This window comes from Berghia stephanieae, chromosome 3, assembly GCF_034508935.2.
Source record: "Berghia stephanieae isolate SIO BIC M18660-M18661 chromosome 3, UCSD_Bste_1.3, whole genome shotgun sequence".
NCBI lineage: Eukaryota > Metazoa > Mollusca > Gastropoda > Nudibranchia > Aeolidiidae > Berghia > Berghia stephanieae.
In genome coordinates this window covers 22,034,987-22,057,486 of record NC_088362.1, presented here as the reverse complement: position 1 = coordinate 22,057,486, position 22,500 = coordinate 22,034,987, and the positions used below count along the sequence as shown (strand labels likewise).

Sequence of the window (22,500 nt, the reverse complement as noted above, 5' to 3'; positions counted from 1 at the left end):
CAACTCCAGTCTGGGCTGATCCCTTGCTCTGAGGGCCTTTTCCATCTGTTGTCACAGCTCTGAAATCTTCTTTCATGCAGGAACTACGAGCTAATTCTGCAAAGGCGCTACCGCACAGGTGTTGTAGACCTGTTGTTAATAAATTTAAAAGAATTGAGAATAAAATTATCAAATCAAAATTAATGATATGAAGAAAGGTTGCATAATGGAGGTAATAGTTAAAATACATATACTCAGTTAAAAGCTATGTTTTTTTTTTTTTGTTTGTTTGTTGCTTTAGGTCTCTTCCAACACAATTGAGGTTATATGAGAGACCGCTGAAACAAAAAAAACAAGCAATCTAACAAAAATAGTACAAATGTAAATCAAAATCATAACCTAAAGACATCATAAGCTAAATTATAAATAACCAAGAACAAACAGGCAGAAGATTTACAGAAAAAAAAATATCCCCTGTCAAAAATACAATCACAAACCAAAGAAGCAGGATAGGCTAGTAAAGAGAAGAAGAAACGACATCACTATCGGATCGTACACCCATGCGAACATCATAGGTATATGATTCAAGGGTGATGCTCCCATCCAACCACCCGCTTAAAAGCTATGCGGTCTTGTTGTATGACACTCACTTTCGGATCAGAAGGTCCTGGGTTTGAGCCTCGTTCGGTGCATAGTCGAGTCCTTGGAGAAGGCTTTTTACTCACATTCTCTCACCGTACTCAGGTGTAAAATGAGTACCTGGCCGTTAACAGCATTGTTTCTGCCAGAAAAAAATGTAATATCGCCTAACAGGCGTCATGTACCATCCTACATGTAAAATGTTGCTGTTGGCCAGGGACCCCTTGTAAAGCGCTTTGAGCATGTTTAGTAGATATTGCGCTATATAAAAGCTCAATTTTTTTTAATTAAAAAAATTTTTTTTACATATACTCATTTAAGTTTGAACTACATTGTTTTGTTAACCAAAGTCAATGTTTTACAGAAAAGTCTTGTTTAAGCATTTAGAATATCACCAAAGGATAACGTAATTTCAAGTTGTCTAAAGAAAGTCATCTCAAAAATTTTCCATTATCTCTAGCATTCTTGATTTGCCTGTGGCAGATCTATTACTCCTCATCTCTTTCAAGGACAGAACTGCATTCCAGGACTAATATTTCAAAGTAAGTAACTTATTTCAAACAATTTAACAGGCAGAACTGAATGATTGGCCTTGACAGCATTGTCAACATTCTGGTTTCTCTTTGCATAAATTTACACCCAAGATTCATTGGTTCATCAAAAATCTGTGCAAACAAAATCAACAAAACAAAACTTTTGCATCGATGGAATTTTTTTTGTTTGTTTGTTGCTTTAGGTCTCTTCCAACACAATTGAGGTTATATGAGAGACCGCTGAAACAAAAAAAACAAGCAATCTAACAAAAATAGTACAAATGTAAATCAAAATCATAACCTAAAGACATCATAAGCTAAATTATAAATAACCAAGAACAAACAGGCAGAAGATTTACAGAAAAAAAAAATATCCCCTGTCAAAGATACAATCACAAACCAAAGAAGCAGGATAGGCTAGTAAAGAGAAGAAGAAACGACATCACTATCGGATCGTACACCCATGCGAACATCATAGGTATATGATTCAAGGGTGATGCTCCCATCCAACCACCCGCGCATCGATGGAATATAAATAAGCGACTTATAAAATGTAAATAAAGCAATTCATTTTTCAGTGGCTTATTAATTACATACAACATGAATAAGCAACTTACCTAAAATACAACACAATTTGGCTGCTTTCTGCAAACCATTCAATGCATTACAAATGGCTTGTCTGGCCCGTCTCACATCTTCCCTGGCACTGTCTGTGGCGAGCAGGAGAGCAAGATTGTGCCGAGTCACGCCAGTGGCAATTAATGAGGAGGAGGCAGGAGTATGGTCATTCAACATCACAGACAAGATGTCAAGTATTTCGTCCCAGCAAGACCACATTACACTGGATGCAAGATGCTTGCCTGGAGACCAGAAGAAGTTAAAAACCGGTTATCATTACTGTCCACCATCGTCATAATTACACATATCATCATTATCATTGTGCGGCTATGTGGTCTAGTGGTATGACACTCGCTTTCAAATCGGAAGGTCCTGGGTTTCAGCTTCAGCCCATAGTTGAGTCCTTGGAAAAGACTCTTTACTCACATTCTCTCACCATACCCAGGTGTAAAATGAATACCAGGCCGTTTACAGCATTGTCTCTGTCCGAAAAAATTGGAACATTGCCTAACAGGCGTCATGGCCCATCCTAAATGTTAAATGTTGCTGTTGGCCAGGGACCCCTTGTAAAGCGCTTTGAGCACATTTAATAGATATTGCGCTATATAAAGAAAGAAAAAAAAAAGGCTCAAGTAATCATAATCATCATCATTATCATCGTCATCATCATAACAAAAAATGGACAATATTAGAAAGGATAATGTCTTTAAGTGTCAATCAGCACAAATTGAGAAGCCATTGTCACTCACTGTTGCAAGGTTAATAATTACTCTCCAGTTAACCGATGAATCACTTCCAATAGCCATAATTTTTCTATAATAAAATTGATAATTTAAACTTCAAAACGATTTTTTAAAAACTGTTCAGATATAATTTTTGTTGCTATAAATCTAACCAAAATGTCTTAGATATCCTGAAATTCTAAGGGAGATTGGTGAAACAAAAGTTGCAAAATAAATGTCTGATTTATTTCAAAAAGAAAAATATAATATTCAGAAAGCAAATATGAACAAATAAGCAAATTCTTTCCCATTACCTGTTTCAACCTTCAATTTATTATCCTTGTGATCACCGTCATCAGTTCTGGACTCATCCCACCACTCAGACATCAACCGACCTCTTACTTCATTTGTGCCAGAACCATCCAAGTCTGAAAAAAAAAAATAACTGGTTAAACACTGATTTCACTGATCTATTTTAATTACTTTTTAGATATAGCCAAAAAATATTTGAACAATTTCTATTAATTTATATTCAGCTCACATTCAGCTAAGTACGATTGGGAAGATATTTTCAGATAATGTTTGGTGAGCTAATTAAACATATAAATATCCCACAGAAATAAGCCTGCAACAACAAAAGAATAGAAACATCTAAGCTGATTAGTAAAGAGAGAAAATAAAAAAGTTGAATTCGTTATAACAATTACACCTAATAAAATGACATAGTCAACAACAAAAGAATAGAAACATCTAAGCTGATTAGTAAAGAGAGAAAATAAAAAAGTTGAATTCGTTATAACAATTACACCTAATAAAATGACATAGTCATTGCTGTGTATACATTCATCAAAGTATTAAACAGTCCAATTCTTAAATTCTTATCTTCGGGGTTCCTGATAGCCCAGTTGGTAGAGCACTTGCTTCACATGCAAAGGGATTAAGATCCCCTGTAAAGTCAAGATTTTTTCAGAATCCCCTGTCCACCCAGCAGTAATGGGATGGCTGGGTGTGTTAAATCTGGTGGAAAGTACTTTGCGATAGACTATAATCCTATCCAAAGGTAGCAAAAAATGGCTATTATTCATTTCATGCTAAAGAAACTGGAATAAACTCCAGCTCCATGGACCTAATGGTTTTGAAGGACCTTTTCTTTTTCTTAAATTCTTTATTTACATGCATCTGACAGCATCAGTATACATAAAGACACAAATGGTCACATCAGTACAGTTACAAACTTAAAAGAAGACAGTGTGAGACCAAAAGAGTCAATAATTTGAATAGCAATAAGCAATCATTTCTATGATCTTACCGAGAATCAAAGACTTCAGAGCGCATTTTTCACTTCTTTGCCCAATGCTGTATGTGGTCATGAAATTCGGGTCGAGGAGACTCTTTGTTAAAACCAATCTATACACCTCAGACAGCCAGATAGAAGGCAAAAATAGTAGGAGGCCGGAACCAAGCAATTCATTAACAAAGTCATTCTGGAAAATGTCAAAATAAAAATGATGGATATAAAATCTTAATATATATATATATATATATATATATATATATATATATATATATATATATATATATATATATATATCCCTCCCTCCCCTCTCTCTCTCTCTCTCTCTCTCTCTCTCTCTCTCTCTCTCTCTCTCTCTCTCTCTCTCTCTCTCTCACTCTCCTTTTACTTTGTTGCATGGTTACATTGTGCTAATTCCAGGCTAGGCTCACAACTTATTAAAAAAGCCTTACCTCAGAGACATGTGGTTGCCGACAACTACCAGATCTTGTATAATGTCCACTGTTAATGAGTTTGCAATTGAGCTTGAATATGGTGATAGCCGTTATGTAGACACCATCTGGATTGAGCACAACACTAGAATCGGTTCCATATACACCAGATGAGTGCAAATGGTGACGATATGAATGGTCTGAAAAGAAAAAAAAAGTGAAATGCCCTTACTTTGACAAGGCGGCACACTGGAGTAGTTACTGTATCAAAACAATCTCTAATAATTAAAAAACTATAAGAAAGTAAAACCGATGAAATAATTATAAGTACTAAACTAAAACAAGAAAGTGTTTAACTGAAATCAATTATACTATGTGGAGAAGAAACTCACGTTGTTGATGAAGTCCGAAAATTAGGTGTAATATTTGACACTTTCAATGAAAAGTCATGTATTTAATCTAATAAATAGCTATAAGGCATAAAAAAATGTAATAAATGAGTATTTGGTTTCATGTAATATACACCTGATTTTTTTTTGTTTGTTGCTTTAGGTCTCTTCCAACACAATTGAGGTTATATGAGAGACCGCTGAAACAAAAAAACAAACAATCTAACAAAAATAGTACAAATGTAAATCAAAATCATAACCTAAAGATATCATAAGCTAAATTATAAATAACCAAGAACAAACAGGCAGAAGATTTACAGAAAAAAAAATATCCCTGTCAAAAATACAATCACAAACCAAAGAAGCAGGATAGGCTAGTAAAGAGAAGAAGAAACGACATCACTATCGGATCGTACACCCATGCGAACATCATAGGTATATGATTCAAGGGTGATGCTCCCATCCAACCACCCGCTACACCTGATTATTGTAACTTACTGCAAGCAGAATTTTCTTTAAAAATAATTAACAAATTCAAAATAAAGACGTTTCTAATTGAGAGCACATAACACCTGTTCTTAATAACTCACAATGGATTTCATATGTATAAAATAGCATCAATTACGTACACAAAAATGACTTATACCAATTGGTAATCGGTTATATACCAAAATGTAACCTTAAAACTATTGGTAATAGACCAAACAAGTTCATTCTGTCAACATTGTAACCACTTGCCAATGGAAATTCAGTTTGCATGGAACCTGGTTAGTTTCAAAAGATGTGTCAAAGCTCATTTGTTCCACGGTATTTTATATATATATTGTCCCATATGACCTTCTATATGTGCGTGTCTGTTTCTTAACTCTCGAGTTTGTTCGATTTTCCATTCATATATATGCAGTTTTACTTCAAACAAGCATTAATTGCCAGAAATTGGCAATGATAATTCAAATTTGCTAGGAATCAAAATAGAATCATCAGTCTTTCAACCTTGAATCATGCGTCAATTGATGACTTAACAAATCTTTACAATGGCCTACCTGAACAAAACTTTGAGGCCATTTCTTGTAAAGCCTCATCCACTTCCCATATACTCATTGCATTCATTAACAAAGGGAGATTGTCGGTGAGGTACTCAATGAACTGCTGAGCACTGGCTTTCTCTTCTTCGTCAAACCTTGGAGTTGTGGGGTATTTGGGATGATGAACGGAGGTGACCTTTTCATCAGTTCTGGTAGTATCAAATGATGATGATGGCGATGGTGACTTCAATGTGGATACTGGTACTCGTTGGTCTGAGACAGACGACTCAGTACCCTGGGGTGGTTGTGTATCTAAGCAAGATTAAAGGTAAATGATAAAATAGCCAATGCAGCACATTATTTTAAAAAGATATAGAAGGTAAATATTTCACCAAAGTTCCTCCTTCAGATTTGAACAACTTGGCTGGGATGAACAAAAATAATTTTATCTTACATATTCTACTAAAAAATAAGTGCATTTACCAAGGACACAATGCTTGACCTATAATTTTTTGAGTGTGAACAATCTCATCGCGAATCATTCTCAATACAACTACATTTTGTGACACAACCAGTTATAGGAATAACTTTGCCGCCACCACCAAATGAAGGCAACGATGAGTATAAAGATATAATGTGAGGTTTTATTATTCATCATAATCATGCATCAGTTTATCACAGACATGCAAGCTCCAAACATTAAAACGGTATCAACAAGTTAGTAATGAAATAGTTGGCCAATTTTCTCAATAATAATCTCAAAGCATTTATGCCTGTCCTTCATTTCTATCACTGAATTTGGTCAAACACAATGGTGGTAATGATGACCCTGTGACAGTAATAGTTGCAATACTATGGCAGTGGTGTTGGTGGTGATTGTGGTAGTTGTGATTATGATGTTGTGATGATAAGATGATGAAAATGCTGTGGTGGCAGTTGTAGCGATAATGATGCTTTGTCATGGTTATGATGAAGCTGTGATAGTGATGATAACAGTATTAGTGATGATGATGCAATGGTGGTATAACGAAAAAATGAATTTGAAAATGCTTTTATATACAGAGATTGCCACACAGAACAAACCACTGTTTTGGGGGGTTTTTTTATGGTTTTATGAAACTTACAGAACACATTTAGGTCATATCAGTGCCAGTAAAAAGGAAGAAAATTGGATAGTAAAAACTTTCTAGATGTACGATTAAAAAGACTTGAGGAAAAAGTAGGGCATTGGGGAAATGGTTTAAATAGGGAATAGATGTAGATTCCAAGAGCATACTATCAGTGTACTTAGTTTGAGATCACCTATAAGTCTCATCCAGACACAAGCACAAATTAAATGTTAAAAAAATAAAATAAATAACAGTACATAACAGAGATATGATTTACAATGAAAAAAATATTTCTCCCAAAATTATAACTATACATTCGACTGTTTCCCTCCCAGCCAAAGACTCCGGCCAGGGTCAGGACAAAACTAAGTAATCTCATTCCAAGACAAAGACAGAAAGCAATTGCAAAACAAAGGGTATAGAAGGCACAGTAAGTACCTCCCTGCCCACTATGGGAGGTCGGGAACCCCACCCAGAGAACAAACTATCAATTACCTTCATTATCAAAGGTGCAGGAAGTAAGTTCACTTCCTCCATCATCATCAGGGTTCAGCATCATACTTCGTCTACTTTGGCCATGGGTTCTTAACCCTGTTATAAAACGGGGGGAAAAAGAACCAATAGATTGATAAAACACAACTGGTGAAGATGTAAATGGGTATTTTTTGTAAAATAAATTGTATAAAAACTGAGTTTAATTCCGATTCAATAAAAAACGGCCCTTTCTAAATTTTGGGTTCCATTGGAGATTTTAAAAAAAACTATTTTCAACTTCTCGATAAAGAAGACAAACCAACCTCTGTTGTGACTCCCTTCGAGAACCTCTCCATTGCTGATACATTCTAGGGATGCCAGCAGACCATCTATACATGTAATGGAAGTAAAAACCAGGTTTTGCTCTGTGGCATGGCTGCATTGATGAACTGTATCCACTAGCCTGATTCATGGAAGAAAAGTAATATGTATTTAAATTAATAAATTAATCGACTTAAGAAATCTATGTAAATAAAGCATTTCTAAACACTTACATAACAAACAAAAAAACTCCAAAAAAGTATGCCTTCCGCTACAGCATCATTAGATACTGTCGCCTTGGTATATCAAGAAGGAATATAATATAGATAATCTGTCAAACAAGATGTCCGATGTCAACAGGAATCATCCATGTTATCCAAAGAGAGCAAATTGGAGGTTATTAAACTTGCCCAAGGAAAAAAAATGAAAGTGCCTGAAGCAGGGTTCAAAGCCAGGAACTTCTGGGTCACAATGCATAAACGACTAGGGCCACTTTGCCTCCCTAACTTGACATGACAGTGGTATATGCTTTAGGTGCTTTATTACCTCATCATCAACATCATAATGAAAGGCTGAAGAGACAGACATCTTTTCAACCAGCAATTGCAGCATGCTATTAAGTTATTTAACCAGGATTAAATCGGATTGTTCTTAATAAAACAAAAGCTGTTCTACATTCAAAAATCACATTTCAACAAATTCACCGCTCGAACTTACATTTTTATGAGTGACATGTTAGCTTTGGTATAATTTGGCTTGTATCCCAGAATGGATATCACTTTCTTGGGGTCTGTCAACAGCTAAGATAGAGAAAAAAATTAAATTCCATTTATAACACCATTAAATAAGCCTGAGGGATTGGGAGGGGGAGATTTGTCTCAATAATAATAATAATAATAATAATAATAATAATAATAATAATAATAATAATAATAATAATAAAAATGATAATAATAATAATAATAATAAATAATAATAATAATAATAATAATAATAATAATAATAATAATAATAATAATAATAATAATAATAATAATAATAATAATAATAATAATAGTAATATAGTAGAACTCGGAAATAGCGAGTTCGACGGGTCCACTCCTGATTACTCGCTATTTCCGAGTTCTCGCTATTCCCGAGTTGCCAGGAAAGGTCACTCGGCCGTACAAAAATATGGAAAGACAATGTGTGTGTGTGTATGTGTGTGTGTGTGTGTGTTTGTGCGTGTGTGCCGCATCACTCAATGTACTGAAATGATGGTTCCACGCTCCCCTCTCTCGCTGATCGAATGCGACTCGCTGACCGATGCTGCGAAGTGAGGCATGTTGACATGTTGGCTGCCAGTGCTTACCTCACGCGTCGCGTGTCACCACATTGGGTGAATAATTGACCCCCACACGCACACAAACACACACACCCAACCCCCACCCAAATTTGTTTCGCCTACTATGTACTCTAGACTAGGCTACTATGTAATATTACTCGTAACGAAAAATAAGAAAAGAAAAGAAGCTAGGCTAAAAATATTTAAATCGCCCTTGTCTGGTGTTTTGCTTTACTTCGTTCGAAGTCCTAGGCAGGAAATGCTCGTTATTTCCGAGTTGACCTCTTTTTCATACTCGCTACTTGCATGCTAATTCTATTGACTCAAATAAGAGGAAAAAAACGGGGATTTAGATTTTACTCCCTATTTCCGAGTACGTTACTTTCATGTTCTACTGTAGTAATAATAATAATAATAATAATAATAATAAATAGCATTCCCACAGCGCATAACCATGACGATGCCATGCTCTATGCGCTTTAAATTGGCATTCTTACACTAAATCACACATTAGTAACAATAATCTTACAACACACATATTGTCAATTGACACATCATATAAATAAAACCAAGTAGTACAATACAATAAAGTACAATACTCTATGCAAGATATTTGCAAGAATAAGGAAAGGTTTGTATCTTCTGCTGTAGTGTTTTGGTCATTCATATGTTTCTGAGCCATGAGAGAATACCTTTTTACATTAGCAAATTGAAGATACTTGATTTTGTGATAGAAATACATTTTTTAGATACAAAGCTGCTACTCAGGATGAATTACACAGTTACTCCAGTTCCTATCTCATTATGACAAGAAAATTGATATTAAGACTGATGAAATCAGCCAACAAATAGCGAAGATACACACTTTTTTTCTATATTTACAAAAATTGTCATATAAGTCATTTTTCATGAAATTATGAGTATCTATATGAATGCAATTGTAAGATTTAGCTATATAATCATTTTTTACTTTCAAATTTAATGTGTTTGCACATGTGCGTGTGTCTGTGTGTGTATAACTATAAAAAAACTAAAACCATGAAATTATAGAGCTAAACTTGAGGGGGGGGGGGGGGGGGAAGGGAGAGAAGTAAATGGCATAGCATGTTAAGTGCCAATCATACCTCTTTGACTACAAGCAAGGCATCATGTTTGTGTTGTGGCAATGGAAAAACCAACATTTTGTGGAACAAGGATTCCAAGACTGGTCTCAAAGCAGGAATTTCCCCGACTAAACTGGCAAGACATCCAGCAATACTGAAAAGAACAAAAAGGAGAATGAGAATCACATTCCTCAGACAATCCAATCTCACACAATGCTAAATGAGACGTAAATCTTTGCTCTGTACAACGAAATGCTATACACATCAACATATTTAGACACCTTCAAGCAAAGATTATCGAACTACTTCAGCCTAAACACCAACAATGGCTGCCATATCCAACAAATCTCCCCGCCCTAGAATACAAAAATACTCTGATGTGAGTTGACTTCCAAAAAAACACTCAGATTCAGGTTCAGAATATTCTTACCTCACCACAGGTATAAAATTATGCCCTTCCACCACGATATTATAAGATATCGTCGCCTAGGCATTCCACAAAGGAATATAGATAATTCATCAAACAAGATGTCTGATGTCAACAGGAATCACCCATGTTGTCCAAGTGAGAAAATTGGGGGTTGATAATCTTATACCACTGGTATAAAGTTAATTTTTTAAGACTTTTTGAAAAACTCTTTCACAGTACATATTATACTAATATATTAAGTAAAGTTTACAAATTCTTTAAATTTGTTTAATGTAAGTAATATAATTCAAAATCATTTTCAGCTTTTACAGAGTTACACTCTCTCTCACACAACCTTTGTCAAGTAAGTTATAAACATTTGAATAAATTACTTGTAAATGATTTTCGCCGAGGACTGTGTAATATTTGAAGCAGATGCAGAACCGCTGATAGTCTTGCCAACCACTTCCTGTTGTGACAATTTTGGACCTGTGACCTTATCTAGCTTTGGTTCCCCAAGGAGACTAATAAGGATAGGACACAACCTTTGCCTGTGGAATACAAAGTTGATTCAGTCCATATTTATTGCCATTGGCAAACGTCTTCTTGCCCTCAAATAATGAAAAATATTTAATATCGCTATGACATCAAAAATGTAAAAATTCTACCAAGAAAAAAAAAAAAAAGCAACCAAACAAACAAATATACAAACAAACAATTATTTATTAAATAACGGAAATATACCTACAGTAAATTCTGCCAACAGATTAAGGATGGTATACGGTCGAACAGCAATAAATAACTACAAGATCTTCCTTGTATCCTTAATGGAAGTAAAAGTCTTCAGACAAGTAACAAAACTATTCTACCCTTTTCTTTGGAGATGATAGCCAAAAGGGAGTTACAATAATCTGATTTGGATAACACAAGGCATTCATCAGAAGTTCAGCTATGCTCATAAGAACCAAGAGTCTAACTTTACTTATTCTTCTTTTTTTTCAATGTATATGCATTTGAAAAGGTGTTTAACTTGAACTGAAATTGATGCATTGCAGTTGAAATGTGGAAGATTCAACCAGTTCCAAAATTAATCATCTGTGTATCAATTTGTTTAAGCATGTTAGGTCTAGCATTAATTAAAATCTCTGTTTTGTTGTCATTCAACATTAATTTTTATGATTCATTCAATTCTTAATTTCAATAAAGCAACATTCAATCCTATTTATCATTCTATCTAAATCACTAACATGTACAGAGTCATAAATTTGAGTCATCTGCATTAAAATGATAGGAAAGTTCAAATGCACACATAAGTAAAAAAAAGATTGTATATACATTGTAAACAGGACAGGTCCAAGAACCGAGCATGGCTGGGTACAACAAAATTTAGTATATGGTGGTCTGATTTGACACCATCAACCACGACATCTTGTCTCCGATCAACAAAGCATGATTTAAACCACTCCAAAGAGGTTCCAGTATTCAAAAAATGTTTCTCAAGCTGTGCCAACAAAATGTCAAGGCGATGGTGTCAAATGCTGCAGATAAATTTAATAGGCATAATACATTAATTTCGTTAGAGTCCGCATTCTTAATCAAATTATTGTAGACCTATAGGAGGGCAGTTTCCATGCTGTCGCTTTCTCTATAAACCGACTGAAAAGGTTGTTGAAGATCGTTGACATCAAGATGATTTAGTAAATATTAAGGACAATCTTTTCAAGCAGCTTAGAGAGAAGGGACAGATTAGAAAGGGGTTAATAATTTGTTAATTCATTCTGTTAATTAAAGGTTGATCTAAGGCTTTTCAATCATAAAAAATGAATTACTTTAGTTATGGATGGATCAAGCGTGTTTACACAAGCACACAAAAGTTTTGCTGGGAGTGTATACAAGTTTGCAAGATCTAATTTGCGTTTTTGTAATATTATTTTCTGTTAATTCTTTATTTAATTCTCTAAAATTGTTAAGTCTAGTGCCCTAAAAGGAAACTGTTTAATTGTAGTTAAAGTTATCAAGTTTGTTCTAATTCCATCAACCTCATCTTTTGAAAACGATACAAATTCATTGGGAAGACTTTATATATCTATGCTGTTGGGTAGAGTAGAAGACTTGCTATGTCCTGAGAGTTCATCACACACTGAAAATAATTGTTTACATGACTTTATCTTTATAAATGCAATAACTTGGTTTGTTTAACTGATTTCATTTGCAAATGCAAGACTTGGAAGAAATCTTTGTGTACAGTTAGCCCTGTCATCCGATACTTTTGCTCGGCTGCTCTGCATTCGTTTTAGCATCTTTTGCTTAAGTTGAAAACCAGAAAGTATAATGGCATTGTCTTCATTAGAAGCATGAGCATCAGTGATATTAGCAAGCTTATTCCATTGCTCGGCTGGATGGAAGTAAAACTAGTCTTCAACTGCAGAAAACAGCTCTCAACCTGGATTGACCAATTTAAGCGCGATTGACATCTTTCTGGTCCCCATCATCTCTTACAGTTGATTCATTTCAATCAATAAGTTACAACTATCCAATCTCTTGTCCCCATCATCTCTTACAGTTGATTCATTTCAATCAATAAGTTACAACTATCCAATCTCTTGACAAAAATTATGCAGCCCCCCCCCCCCCCCTCCTTCCCTTCTGTTTAAAAAAAAAAATTTTTTTTTAATGAATTGCCGAAAGTTGGGCTGTAGAGTAACTTTTATGGTCACTATCCTTTCTCTATCAACTCTACAAGTGTAGATTAAATTTGATCAAAGGTCAGCATTGAAACCCCCTTCCCTTTATCAATTCCTAAGGTGTACTCACACAACCAAAATATATAAATAAATAAATTAAATAAAATTTTAATTGAAAAACAAGAAGTACTTAACAAACCCAAATAAAAAGCAAAAACAATGAACCAAATCTCACTGACAAAAAAAAATTGAAAGAGCAAAGTTGATATGGAACAAACTAGAGATCTATGTGTAAGGTTTTATTTCAAACTAATAACAAAATATAACAATGAGTTATAACAAATAAACTCCACAAAATAGACCAGGCAGCAATATTTTATTGCATGTACACGATATTTGACACTCCATACAAAGTTTTCCATTTACTCATATATAAAGTGAACCTCACTTAAAGTCAACAAACTTAACGTCACAAGGAATTCACTTTAATCAAACAGCACTGTAATAATATGCAATTTAGAAAAGCTTTCATTAATGTTCACATACAAAACAGACATTAAGTCACAGTTCTTCTTGCAAAAAACAGTTTCTCCAAAAGTATTATGCAAATACTTCAAAGGCTTGTTGTGTTGTCTTTTATGTATATTTACATTGTAAACCAGGAAAAATAAATATAGAAAACCACTAAGAGCATGGTAATAAGGCCTGATGAGTGCTATTACTCATCATTTAAATCGCATATTATGTATCTAATGTTATCGCAGTATATATAGATTGCTAATATATCCTAGTTTAGAAGGAGAAGAACTCAAGCAAGTGATGATGAAACTTTTTGGGGTCATCAGTGGATCAAATAAAAAGCCTGCAAGTGGAAATTATGGGGCATGGAATAGATAGTAACGGTAAAATTTAAAATGCCATCTGGGGAGCAAGAATTTTCAGGCAGAAAATGATCATAGTACAGAAGTTAAAAGATTAGTTTTCAAAGCTTGATGCACATTTATAAAAGTTGGGTAGCAAATCTCTGCTGTCATGGTAGCAAAATGGCATTAATCAGCATGAAACGTCATTGATAAGTAGCTAGAAAGAAACCCTTTATGATATGTGTGAGTTTCAAGTGTATCCAATTATTACTATTAGATTTATGGAAATTATCTTGTTTCTTTTTGAACATCCCTATTATATGCAAATATTATGCAGCTTTGTGTTCCTCTTGTATGACACTCGCATTCTGGTGGCGCAAGGTTAAAAGGCTCTTTACTTGCATTCTCTACCACATTCAAGAGTGAAACCTACCTGGCTGGAAACAGCGCTGTCTCTGTAGAAAAAAAAATACTGTAATAGGTCCTTACGAGCATTATGTCCTGTTTGCATGTTAAATGTTGCTGTTCGCTTGGCATCCCTTGTAAAGAGCTTTGAGCATATTTAGTAGATATTACATTGTATTATTTTTTTCTCTCTCGTTTTGTGTTTTTTTATATAATATATTATGATGATGGTGACAATGTTGATGATGATGATCTCCTCTTTCTCCCCCTCTTCCTCCTTCTTGTTCTGACTATTATTATATTCAGTATTAGAGTCAGAACGGGAATTGTGTCATGAGAGGATTGCGAGATGAGGGAATTGTGAGATTCAACCATTTGTGGGTTGGGGAATTTCGAGAATCGAACACGTCACCTTATGTTTTGTTTGTTTTAAAGGGTTTTACAGTGCTTGCCACACATCAAGGTCATATCAGCGCCAGTAAAAAGGAAGAAAATGGGATAGTAAAAAGTTCTAGAATTACAATTAAAGAACCCAAGAAAAGGTAAGACAAAGGGGGATTGGTTCAAATAAGGAGTAGATTCCAAGAGCACACAATCAAAGTACTTAGTTTGAGATCACTAAAAGTCTCATCCAGACACAAGCACAGGTCCCCACTAAGAAGAATACACTCAAATGTTTTACAAATCATGTATAATATAAAGAAAACATAATGCAGTGCATAACAGAGAGATGATTTACAAGGAAAAAAATATCATCTCCCAAAACTAACTATACATTTGACTGTTTCCCTCTCAGCCAGGGCATCCGGCCAGGACCAGAACAAGACAAAGACAGAAAGCAAGTTGGAAAACAGATATAGGGGGATAGAAGACACAGTAAGTACCTCCCTGCCCACTATGGGAGGTCAACATCACCTTAGTTTTGACATTAAGGTACAATATGAACCAATGAAACCTTTAGTGAAATCTCTATTAGGTTTAAGTAACATTAATTTGAATATCAGAAACATGATGAGTTACAAAGTGAGTACCTACAGTGGCTGTTTGCTCTGTTCAAAGTAGAGTATTTTTGTTGTGACTTTCTTGTGCTGTATCACATTTTTAATAATAATAATAATAATACATGGCATTTATATTGCACACTTGCATCACTGTGTAATGCTTAGCGCATGTTAGAAACAAATATCCAAAATTTACATTAAAAAACGTATACCACAATGATACCAATAACACCAAAATTAAAACATTCTTCCCAGTAAAAAAAAATAATAATAATAAATTTTTTAAAAAAATAATAATAATAATTAAATATATATATATATATATATATATATATATATATATATATATATATATATATATATATATATATATATATATATATATATATATATATATATATATACATATATATATATATATACTCTCCCGACAGATTATCACCTTGTCGTGGTGGGAGGGCTTGCGTATCTCGAACCTCGGACCTCTAATAAGAGAAAAAAGGAGAGAGATCAGACGAAGAGTAATCCACCGGCCCTCCAGGAATGGGGGTTGAGCGTAGGGTTAACAACCCACCTCATAAAAAGCAAACTGTTACAGAAACAGAAACCAGACATAAATCCACAACCGGCGGCAGCAGAGAAGCGGACCAGAATACTGGCTTCATGACGGTAGGAGGTCAAAGCCGAAAGGACGCCCCCGACCAGATTGCAAATCTGTTGTCACCAAAACGCAAGCTCAATGTCTCGTGCTGGAATGTTAGGACCCTATATCAAACAGGAAAACTGGCACAAGCCCAGCGCGAGATGTTGAACTACAAGATCGATTTGCTAGGCATATCAGAGGCAAGATGGACAGGAGCTGGGAAGCGCCAACTCTCAAATGGCGACCTGATCATTTGGTCAGGACGAAAGGATGACCAACACAGAGAAGGTGTTGCCCTCTTGATAGCCAGGCAAAACAACAAGTCACTATTGGAATGGAAACCGATAAGTGAAAGACTTTTATACACAAGACACAACTCAAAATACACCAAGCTATCAATCCTCACATGCTACGCACCTACAGAGGATTCAGATGAAGAAAACAAAAGAATTTTACGATATTCTAAGAATGGCCGTTGAAAACATTCCAAGACATGATATGCTCATGATCATCGGAGACCTTAATGCTAGAGTTGGCAATACACAAACAAATCAGTCCGTTGGAAAGGAGGGCATAGGGTTAATGAACAACAATGGAAGCAGACTGGCAGAATTTTGTGAAGAACACAACTTCATTATTGGTGGAACTTTCTTCCCACACAAAAACATCCACAAATTGACATGGAAATCACCAGATGGGAAAACAGAAAGTCAGATAGACCATATAATTATAAACAGAAAATGGAAGAGCAGCCTAAACGATGTCAGAGTCAGACGATTGGCAGACATTGGAAGTGACCACCATCTTGTCACAGCCAAAATCTCTACTAAATTGATGAAAACAAAAATAGCAAAACAGAAGGAGAAACGTTTCAACACAGATAAATTGAAAATCCCAGATATCCAAAACAATTTCAATATCTCAGTCAGAAACAAATTCAGTGCAATACAAGATATTACAAACATGACAATCCAAGATTTTAACCACGTCATGCAGGAAAGTGCCACTGAACACTTAGGACACAATAAATCCAATACAGAGAATTGGATATCAGCAAGGTCATGGGAGCTCATTAACCAAAGAAAATCAATCAAACTAAATCTCCTGAACGCTAAATCCCCCCGACTGAAAGAAAGGCTATCCAGTGAATACTCATTGAAGGATAAAGAAGTGAAAAAATCCACAAGGAAAGACAAAAGAGATTTTGCAGAAAATTTAGCAACTGAAGCAGAAAATGCAGCTGTAAGACACGACACACAAACACTATACAAAATCACAAAAAAGCTCTTGGGAAACAGAAGTTATGGTCAAGAGAAACCATTAAAATCCCAAGATGGTAGTGTCATCACAGACGAAAAGGAGAAAATTGAAAGATGGAGAGAATATTTCGCAAACCTTCTGAACAGACCAGACCCATCTTCTTACACAGATATCCCAGAAGCAGAAAGGGACGTAGAGGTTAATCTTGGTCCAATCACTGAGCATGAGGTGCACGAGGCAATACAACAACAAAAAAATGGCAAGGCCCCAGGTATTGACAAAATCACTGCGGAAATGCTTAAAGCGAACTCGCAAGAAATGTCCAAAATTCTCAGTAAACTGTTCACCAACATTTGGGAAAAGGAAGAAATACCAGAGGATTGGCAGAAAGGCATCATCCATAAAATAGCCAAGAAAGGAGACCTAGGAAATTGTGCTAACTGGCGTGGAATCACACTCCTGTCCGTAACGAGCAAAATTTTTAATAGAATCCTTCTGAAAAGAATCTCACCTCACATTGAAAACATTCTTAGAAAAGAGCAGGCAGGGTTCAGAAAAGGGAAGTCATGTAGTGACCACATATTTACCCTGAGACAAATCCTGGAGCAAAGCATTGAATGGAACAGCCCCCTCTACACCATTTTTGTCGATTTTGAAAAAGCCTTTGACAGCTTACACAGAGAGTCCCTGTGGAAAATACTCCGCCATTATGGTATACCGATGAAGATAGTCAACCTAATCAAAGCAATGTACAGCAACTACCAATGCCAAGTGATCTGTGGTAACAATTTAACAGACAGCTTTAATGTAACAACTGGTGTAAAACAAGGCTGCATACTCTCCCCGCTTCTGTTTATCCTGGCTCTAGACTGGCTCATGAAAAATACAATTGATGATAAGAAGAGAGGCATTCGCTGGACACTGACATCTTTTCTGGAAGATATAGACTACGCAGATGATATCGCGTTAGTTTCCAGTACACACAGAGACGCCTCAGAGAAACTAAACGTACTACACAAGAACGCCTCGAAAATTGGACTGAAAATAAATTTCGATAAGACTGTGTACATTAGGGTGAATCCAAAACATGACAGTGAAATTAGGATAGATGAACATATAATTGAAGAGGTAACAGAGTTCTCCTACCTCGGATCCAAAATAACAGACGACGGAAATGCAGAACACGATATCAAGCACAGAATTCAAAAGGCAAACCAGGCTTTCGGCATGCTGAAAAACTTTTGGAAATCAAAGCAAATAATGAGAAAGACAAAGCTGAAAATATACAAGAGCAATGTTTTAAGTGTACTGCTTTATGGAAGTGAAAGCTGGAAAATGACATCCTCCTTAATACAGAAACTAGAAGCCTTTCAGAACAAGTGTTTAAAAAGAATTTTTAATTTATTTTGGCCTACAAAAATAAGAACAGTGGATCTATTAAAGAAAGCTGACTTCACTAGCATTGATAGCCAAATAAAAAGAAGAAGATGGCGTTGGCTGGGTCATGTGGCCAGAATGGAAAAAGGGTCACTTCCCAAGACAGCCTTGTACTGGACAGCAGATGGGAAGAGAAAGCGGGGAAGACCCAAAGAAACCTGGCGAAGGACGATGGAGAAAGAATTAAAGGAAGCAGGCCTGTCCTGGAATACAGCCACCGCAAAAGCAGCCGATCGCAAAAAATGGAGATGTCTGGTGGATGCCCTATGTGCCTCAAGGCCCGAAGAGGATTAAGTAGTAATATATATATATTAAAGGACATTCAAAAGTCAGCTGGCCTTTTAACCCAAGGGGTAAAAGGTGCACTGTCAAGTTTATAGAATATACTCACCAAAGCAATTCCTGGAAACCACTGTTGTGCTTGATGGAGATGGGCACTTTGGCAAGGATTCGGTCAACACCCTCCAAGAGTAAAGGCAATGTTACCCTGCTTTGAAGAGTACTGAGGAAGCAAAAAAAAGTTTATCATCATAAATAAACGAATAATGCTCATTTAACACACACACACACATACTCTCTCTCTCTCTCTCTCTCTCTCTCTCTCTCTTTCTCTCTCTCTCTCTCTCTCTCTCTCTCTCTCTCTCCCTCTCTCTCTCTCTCTCTCTCTCTCTCTCTCTCTCTCTCTCTCTCTCTCTCTCTCACTCTCTCTCTTTTTCTCTCTCTCTCTCTCCCTCCCTCCCTCCCTGCACTGCCAATGTTCAGCGTATTTTAAAAGCAAATTATTAAAAGTTTTAATAACAAAAAGTAGAAAAACAGTGTGATGAATGATAGATAAATTATTCATTTTTACAGAAAATTTAAAAGTGCCTACTAACTTTGTGATGGCTTCGAGTCTTCCCGTTAGGAATTCCAGAATCAAAGTGACTTCATGAATCAGATTGGCTGTTGAACCACAGTGGTCTGGAAATTCAGAGTAAATCATTAACATTATATATATATATATATATATATATATATATATATATATATATATATATATATAATTGAGCTTTTATATAGCGCAATATCCACTAAAATGTGCTCAAAGCGCTTTACAAGGGGTCCCTGGTCAACAGCAACATTTAACATTTAAGATGGGACGTGCCGCCTGTTAGGCGATATTACAATTTTTCGGACAAAGACAATGCTGTTAATGGCCAGGTACTCATTTTACACCTGAGTACGGTGAGAGAATGTGAGTAAAGAGCCTTTTCTAAGGACTCAACTATGCGCCGAGCGCGAGGCTCGAACCCAGGACCTTCCGATCCAAAAGCGAGTGTCATACCACTAGACAACATAGCCGCACTTTAAACAAGATAATACAGAGTACATGAAGGGATGACTATGCAGAAAAAATACATTAACCAAACCAAGCAAAGTCAAGTTCCGTGGCCCCACCCATCCTCAAAAAAAAAAAAATGTACCCATAGTTCCCCGCCCTTCCAACCGCTTATTTTCGAGGTTGTTTTGTTTTGTTTTTGTTTTTAAGGGCTTTAAGGCGCTTGAAACACATTTAGGTTATATCAGTGCCAGTAAAAAGGAAGAAAATGGATAGTAAAAAGTTCTGGAATTACAATTAAAGCATCCAAGAAAAAGTAAGACAAAAGGGGAACTAGGAACACATAGGGATCAGATGTAGAATCCAAGAGCACACCACCAATGCACTTAGTTTGAAATCACCTACAAGTCTCATCCGGACACAGGCACAAAATCCAACAAAGAGGAATACACTCAAATGCTTACATTATAAATTCAAATTATAATAATACATAACAGAGATATGATTTACAAGGAAAAAAAATATCATCTCCCAAAACAAGAACTATGCATTTGACTGTTTCCCTCCCAGCCAGGACTCCGAACAGAGCCAGGACAAAACCAAGTAATCTCATTCCAAGACAAAGACAGAAAGCATGTTGGATAACAGATATAAGGGGATATAAGACACAGTATGTACCCCCCTGCCCACTATGGGAGAATTTTTGAGGTTCTCCAATCATCTGACAGCTCTGAATCACCGTAATAACGAATTTGCAACCGTCCTCCAAACAGAGAAGTCAGAATTTTTTATATTGCTAGTTAGGGACTCAAGGACTTGGGACTTCAGATCTTTCCCAGAGTCGTGACATTCGTCATTGTGGAACAGGAGGTGACGAAAATGTTTGGAAAGGAGGGCTGGTCCATGTTTGTGGCTATCCTTCCACAGGTCATTCTCCAAATCATCAAGGCATGGCTGAAAGCACCGACCCCACTTTTCAAGCGACGATAAATAAAATCTGAGAAATCCAGAACTGTTCAACGATGCCATTCTCAAGACGTCCAGATTCAATTCTAAGACATGGCTGTAAATGCCATCTATTCTCACATCCATCCACGATAACAGAATAGATAACAAAGGATTTCTTAACGACTTCAACTCTGATGGAAGACTCTCTGGATCAATTGATATCATATGGACAAGCACCTCCCATCCTCTGTCTAATAATACCAGTCGTTCAAACAAGGATCTGCAGTACTGTTGAAACCTCTGTTCATTTTCACAGGCCGTCATGACGGTAAGGATGTTTGTTAAAAGGATTTTGGCATACAGACCAGGTTGATTTTGGATCCAGAGTATGGAGAGGGAATGGTCCAAATCAGTGAAATGAGGCCTGGCCTTTATCTTGGCATTTACCTCACTCCACATAGATGGGTCCACCAAGGTCTCTAACTTCCTCTGAAGATCAGAACTTCCATTTGAGTTTGTCAAAACAGTTTCAATGATTAGTTTTGTAGCCTCCCTGAGACAATCGAAATTCAACATCAAGAAAGATGGTGGAGTCAAAAGCACAGTCATTTGAATGATTTTGGGATTAACATCTTCTGTGTATCCCTGCTGTGATACATGCTGATAAACTTTTTCACAATACTTTGCCCAATTCAGAGACTTCTGCAGTGTTGATTCATCCCATTTTTTCAGCTGTTCAGATGCAGCTGAACTCCAAATCTGAGCGAAATTGTAAACATTTTTGAGGATGTTAATGCCAGACATTAACCCTTATCAGGGCTTCTTCGGGCGGGATATATAAAAAAAAAATAAAAAAAATTTATATATAAAATGATGTACTGTAAAAAATCAGATAAATAGCCTTAAATTTCTTGTTTGGCAAATACTCGAAAAAGAAAGAGGTAAACTTTGGATATCAATAGATATGTTTTACTTGTCATGCTAACTGGTTATCTAGGGGTCCTAATAGCTCAGTTAATAGAGTACTTACTTCTCAAGCAAAGGGACTGAGATTGATCTGGGGTTCAGTAAAGATTATTTTTTTGATCCCCCTATCCACAGAGTATTGATTGGGTAGCTAGGTCAGTTAAATTCAGTGGAAAGTGCTTTGCGATAGACTAGCAGCCTATCCAAAGGGTAGCAAGCAATTCTTGTCCGTTTCATGCGATAGAAACCGTGATATAAACTTTGGCTCCATGGGACTTGTGGCTCTGAAGGACTATTAATACTTATATAACATACTTAACTGATTATCTAGATAGATGTAATTGCACTTAAGAGCTTTTTTATTTTTTTTTCGGGAAAAAGCGCTTTGGATATAAACTATTATTATTATTATTATTATTATTATTATTATTATTGAGCATTTATATAGCGCAATATCCACTTAACGTGCTCAATGCGCTTTACAAGGGGTCCCTGGTCAACAGCAACATTTAACATGTAGGACGAGACATGACGCCTGTTAGGCGATATTACAATTTTTCGGACAAAGACAACGCTGTTAACGGCCAGGTACTCATTTTACACCT

The 22,500-nt window shown here is 35.9% G+C and overlaps 1 protein-coding gene across 4 annotated transcripts in view; it reads right to left on the bottom strand.

The window, feature by feature from the left end:
- The window catches only part of LOC144967336 (brefeldin A-inhibited guanine nucleotide-exchange protein 3-like), a 64,476-nt gene that overhangs the window by 26,670 nt on the left and 15,306 nt on the right, over positions 1-22,500 (bottom strand). For all 4 annotated transcript variants that reach the window (XM_078904432.1, XM_078904428.1, XM_078904431.1 and 1 more), the window contains exons 8-20: positions 19,539-19,623; positions 19,055-19,165; positions 10,763-10,921; positions 9,983-10,115; positions 8,252-8,334; positions 7,537-7,676; positions 7,235-7,330; positions 5,649-5,942; positions 4,238-4,416; positions 3,801-3,975; positions 2,806-2,919; positions 1,769-2,011; positions 1-129 (exon numbers count right to left, since the gene is read on the bottom strand). The exon at positions 1-129 is cut by the window's left edge and continues 115 nt beyond it. In XM_078904432.1, coding sequence (XP_078760558.1) covers positions 1-129; positions 1,769-2,011; positions 2,806-2,919; positions 3,801-3,975; positions 4,238-4,416; positions 5,649-5,942; positions 7,235-7,330; positions 7,537-7,676; positions 8,252-8,334; positions 9,983-10,115; positions 10,763-10,921; positions 19,055-19,165; positions 19,539-19,623 — 1,941 coding nt within the window. The remainder of the gene's footprint in view (positions 130-1,768; positions 2,012-2,805; positions 2,920-3,800; positions 3,976-4,237; positions 4,417-5,648; positions 5,943-7,234; positions 7,331-7,536; positions 7,677-8,251; positions 8,335-9,982; positions 10,116-10,762; positions 10,922-19,054; positions 19,166-19,538; positions 19,624-22,500) is intronic.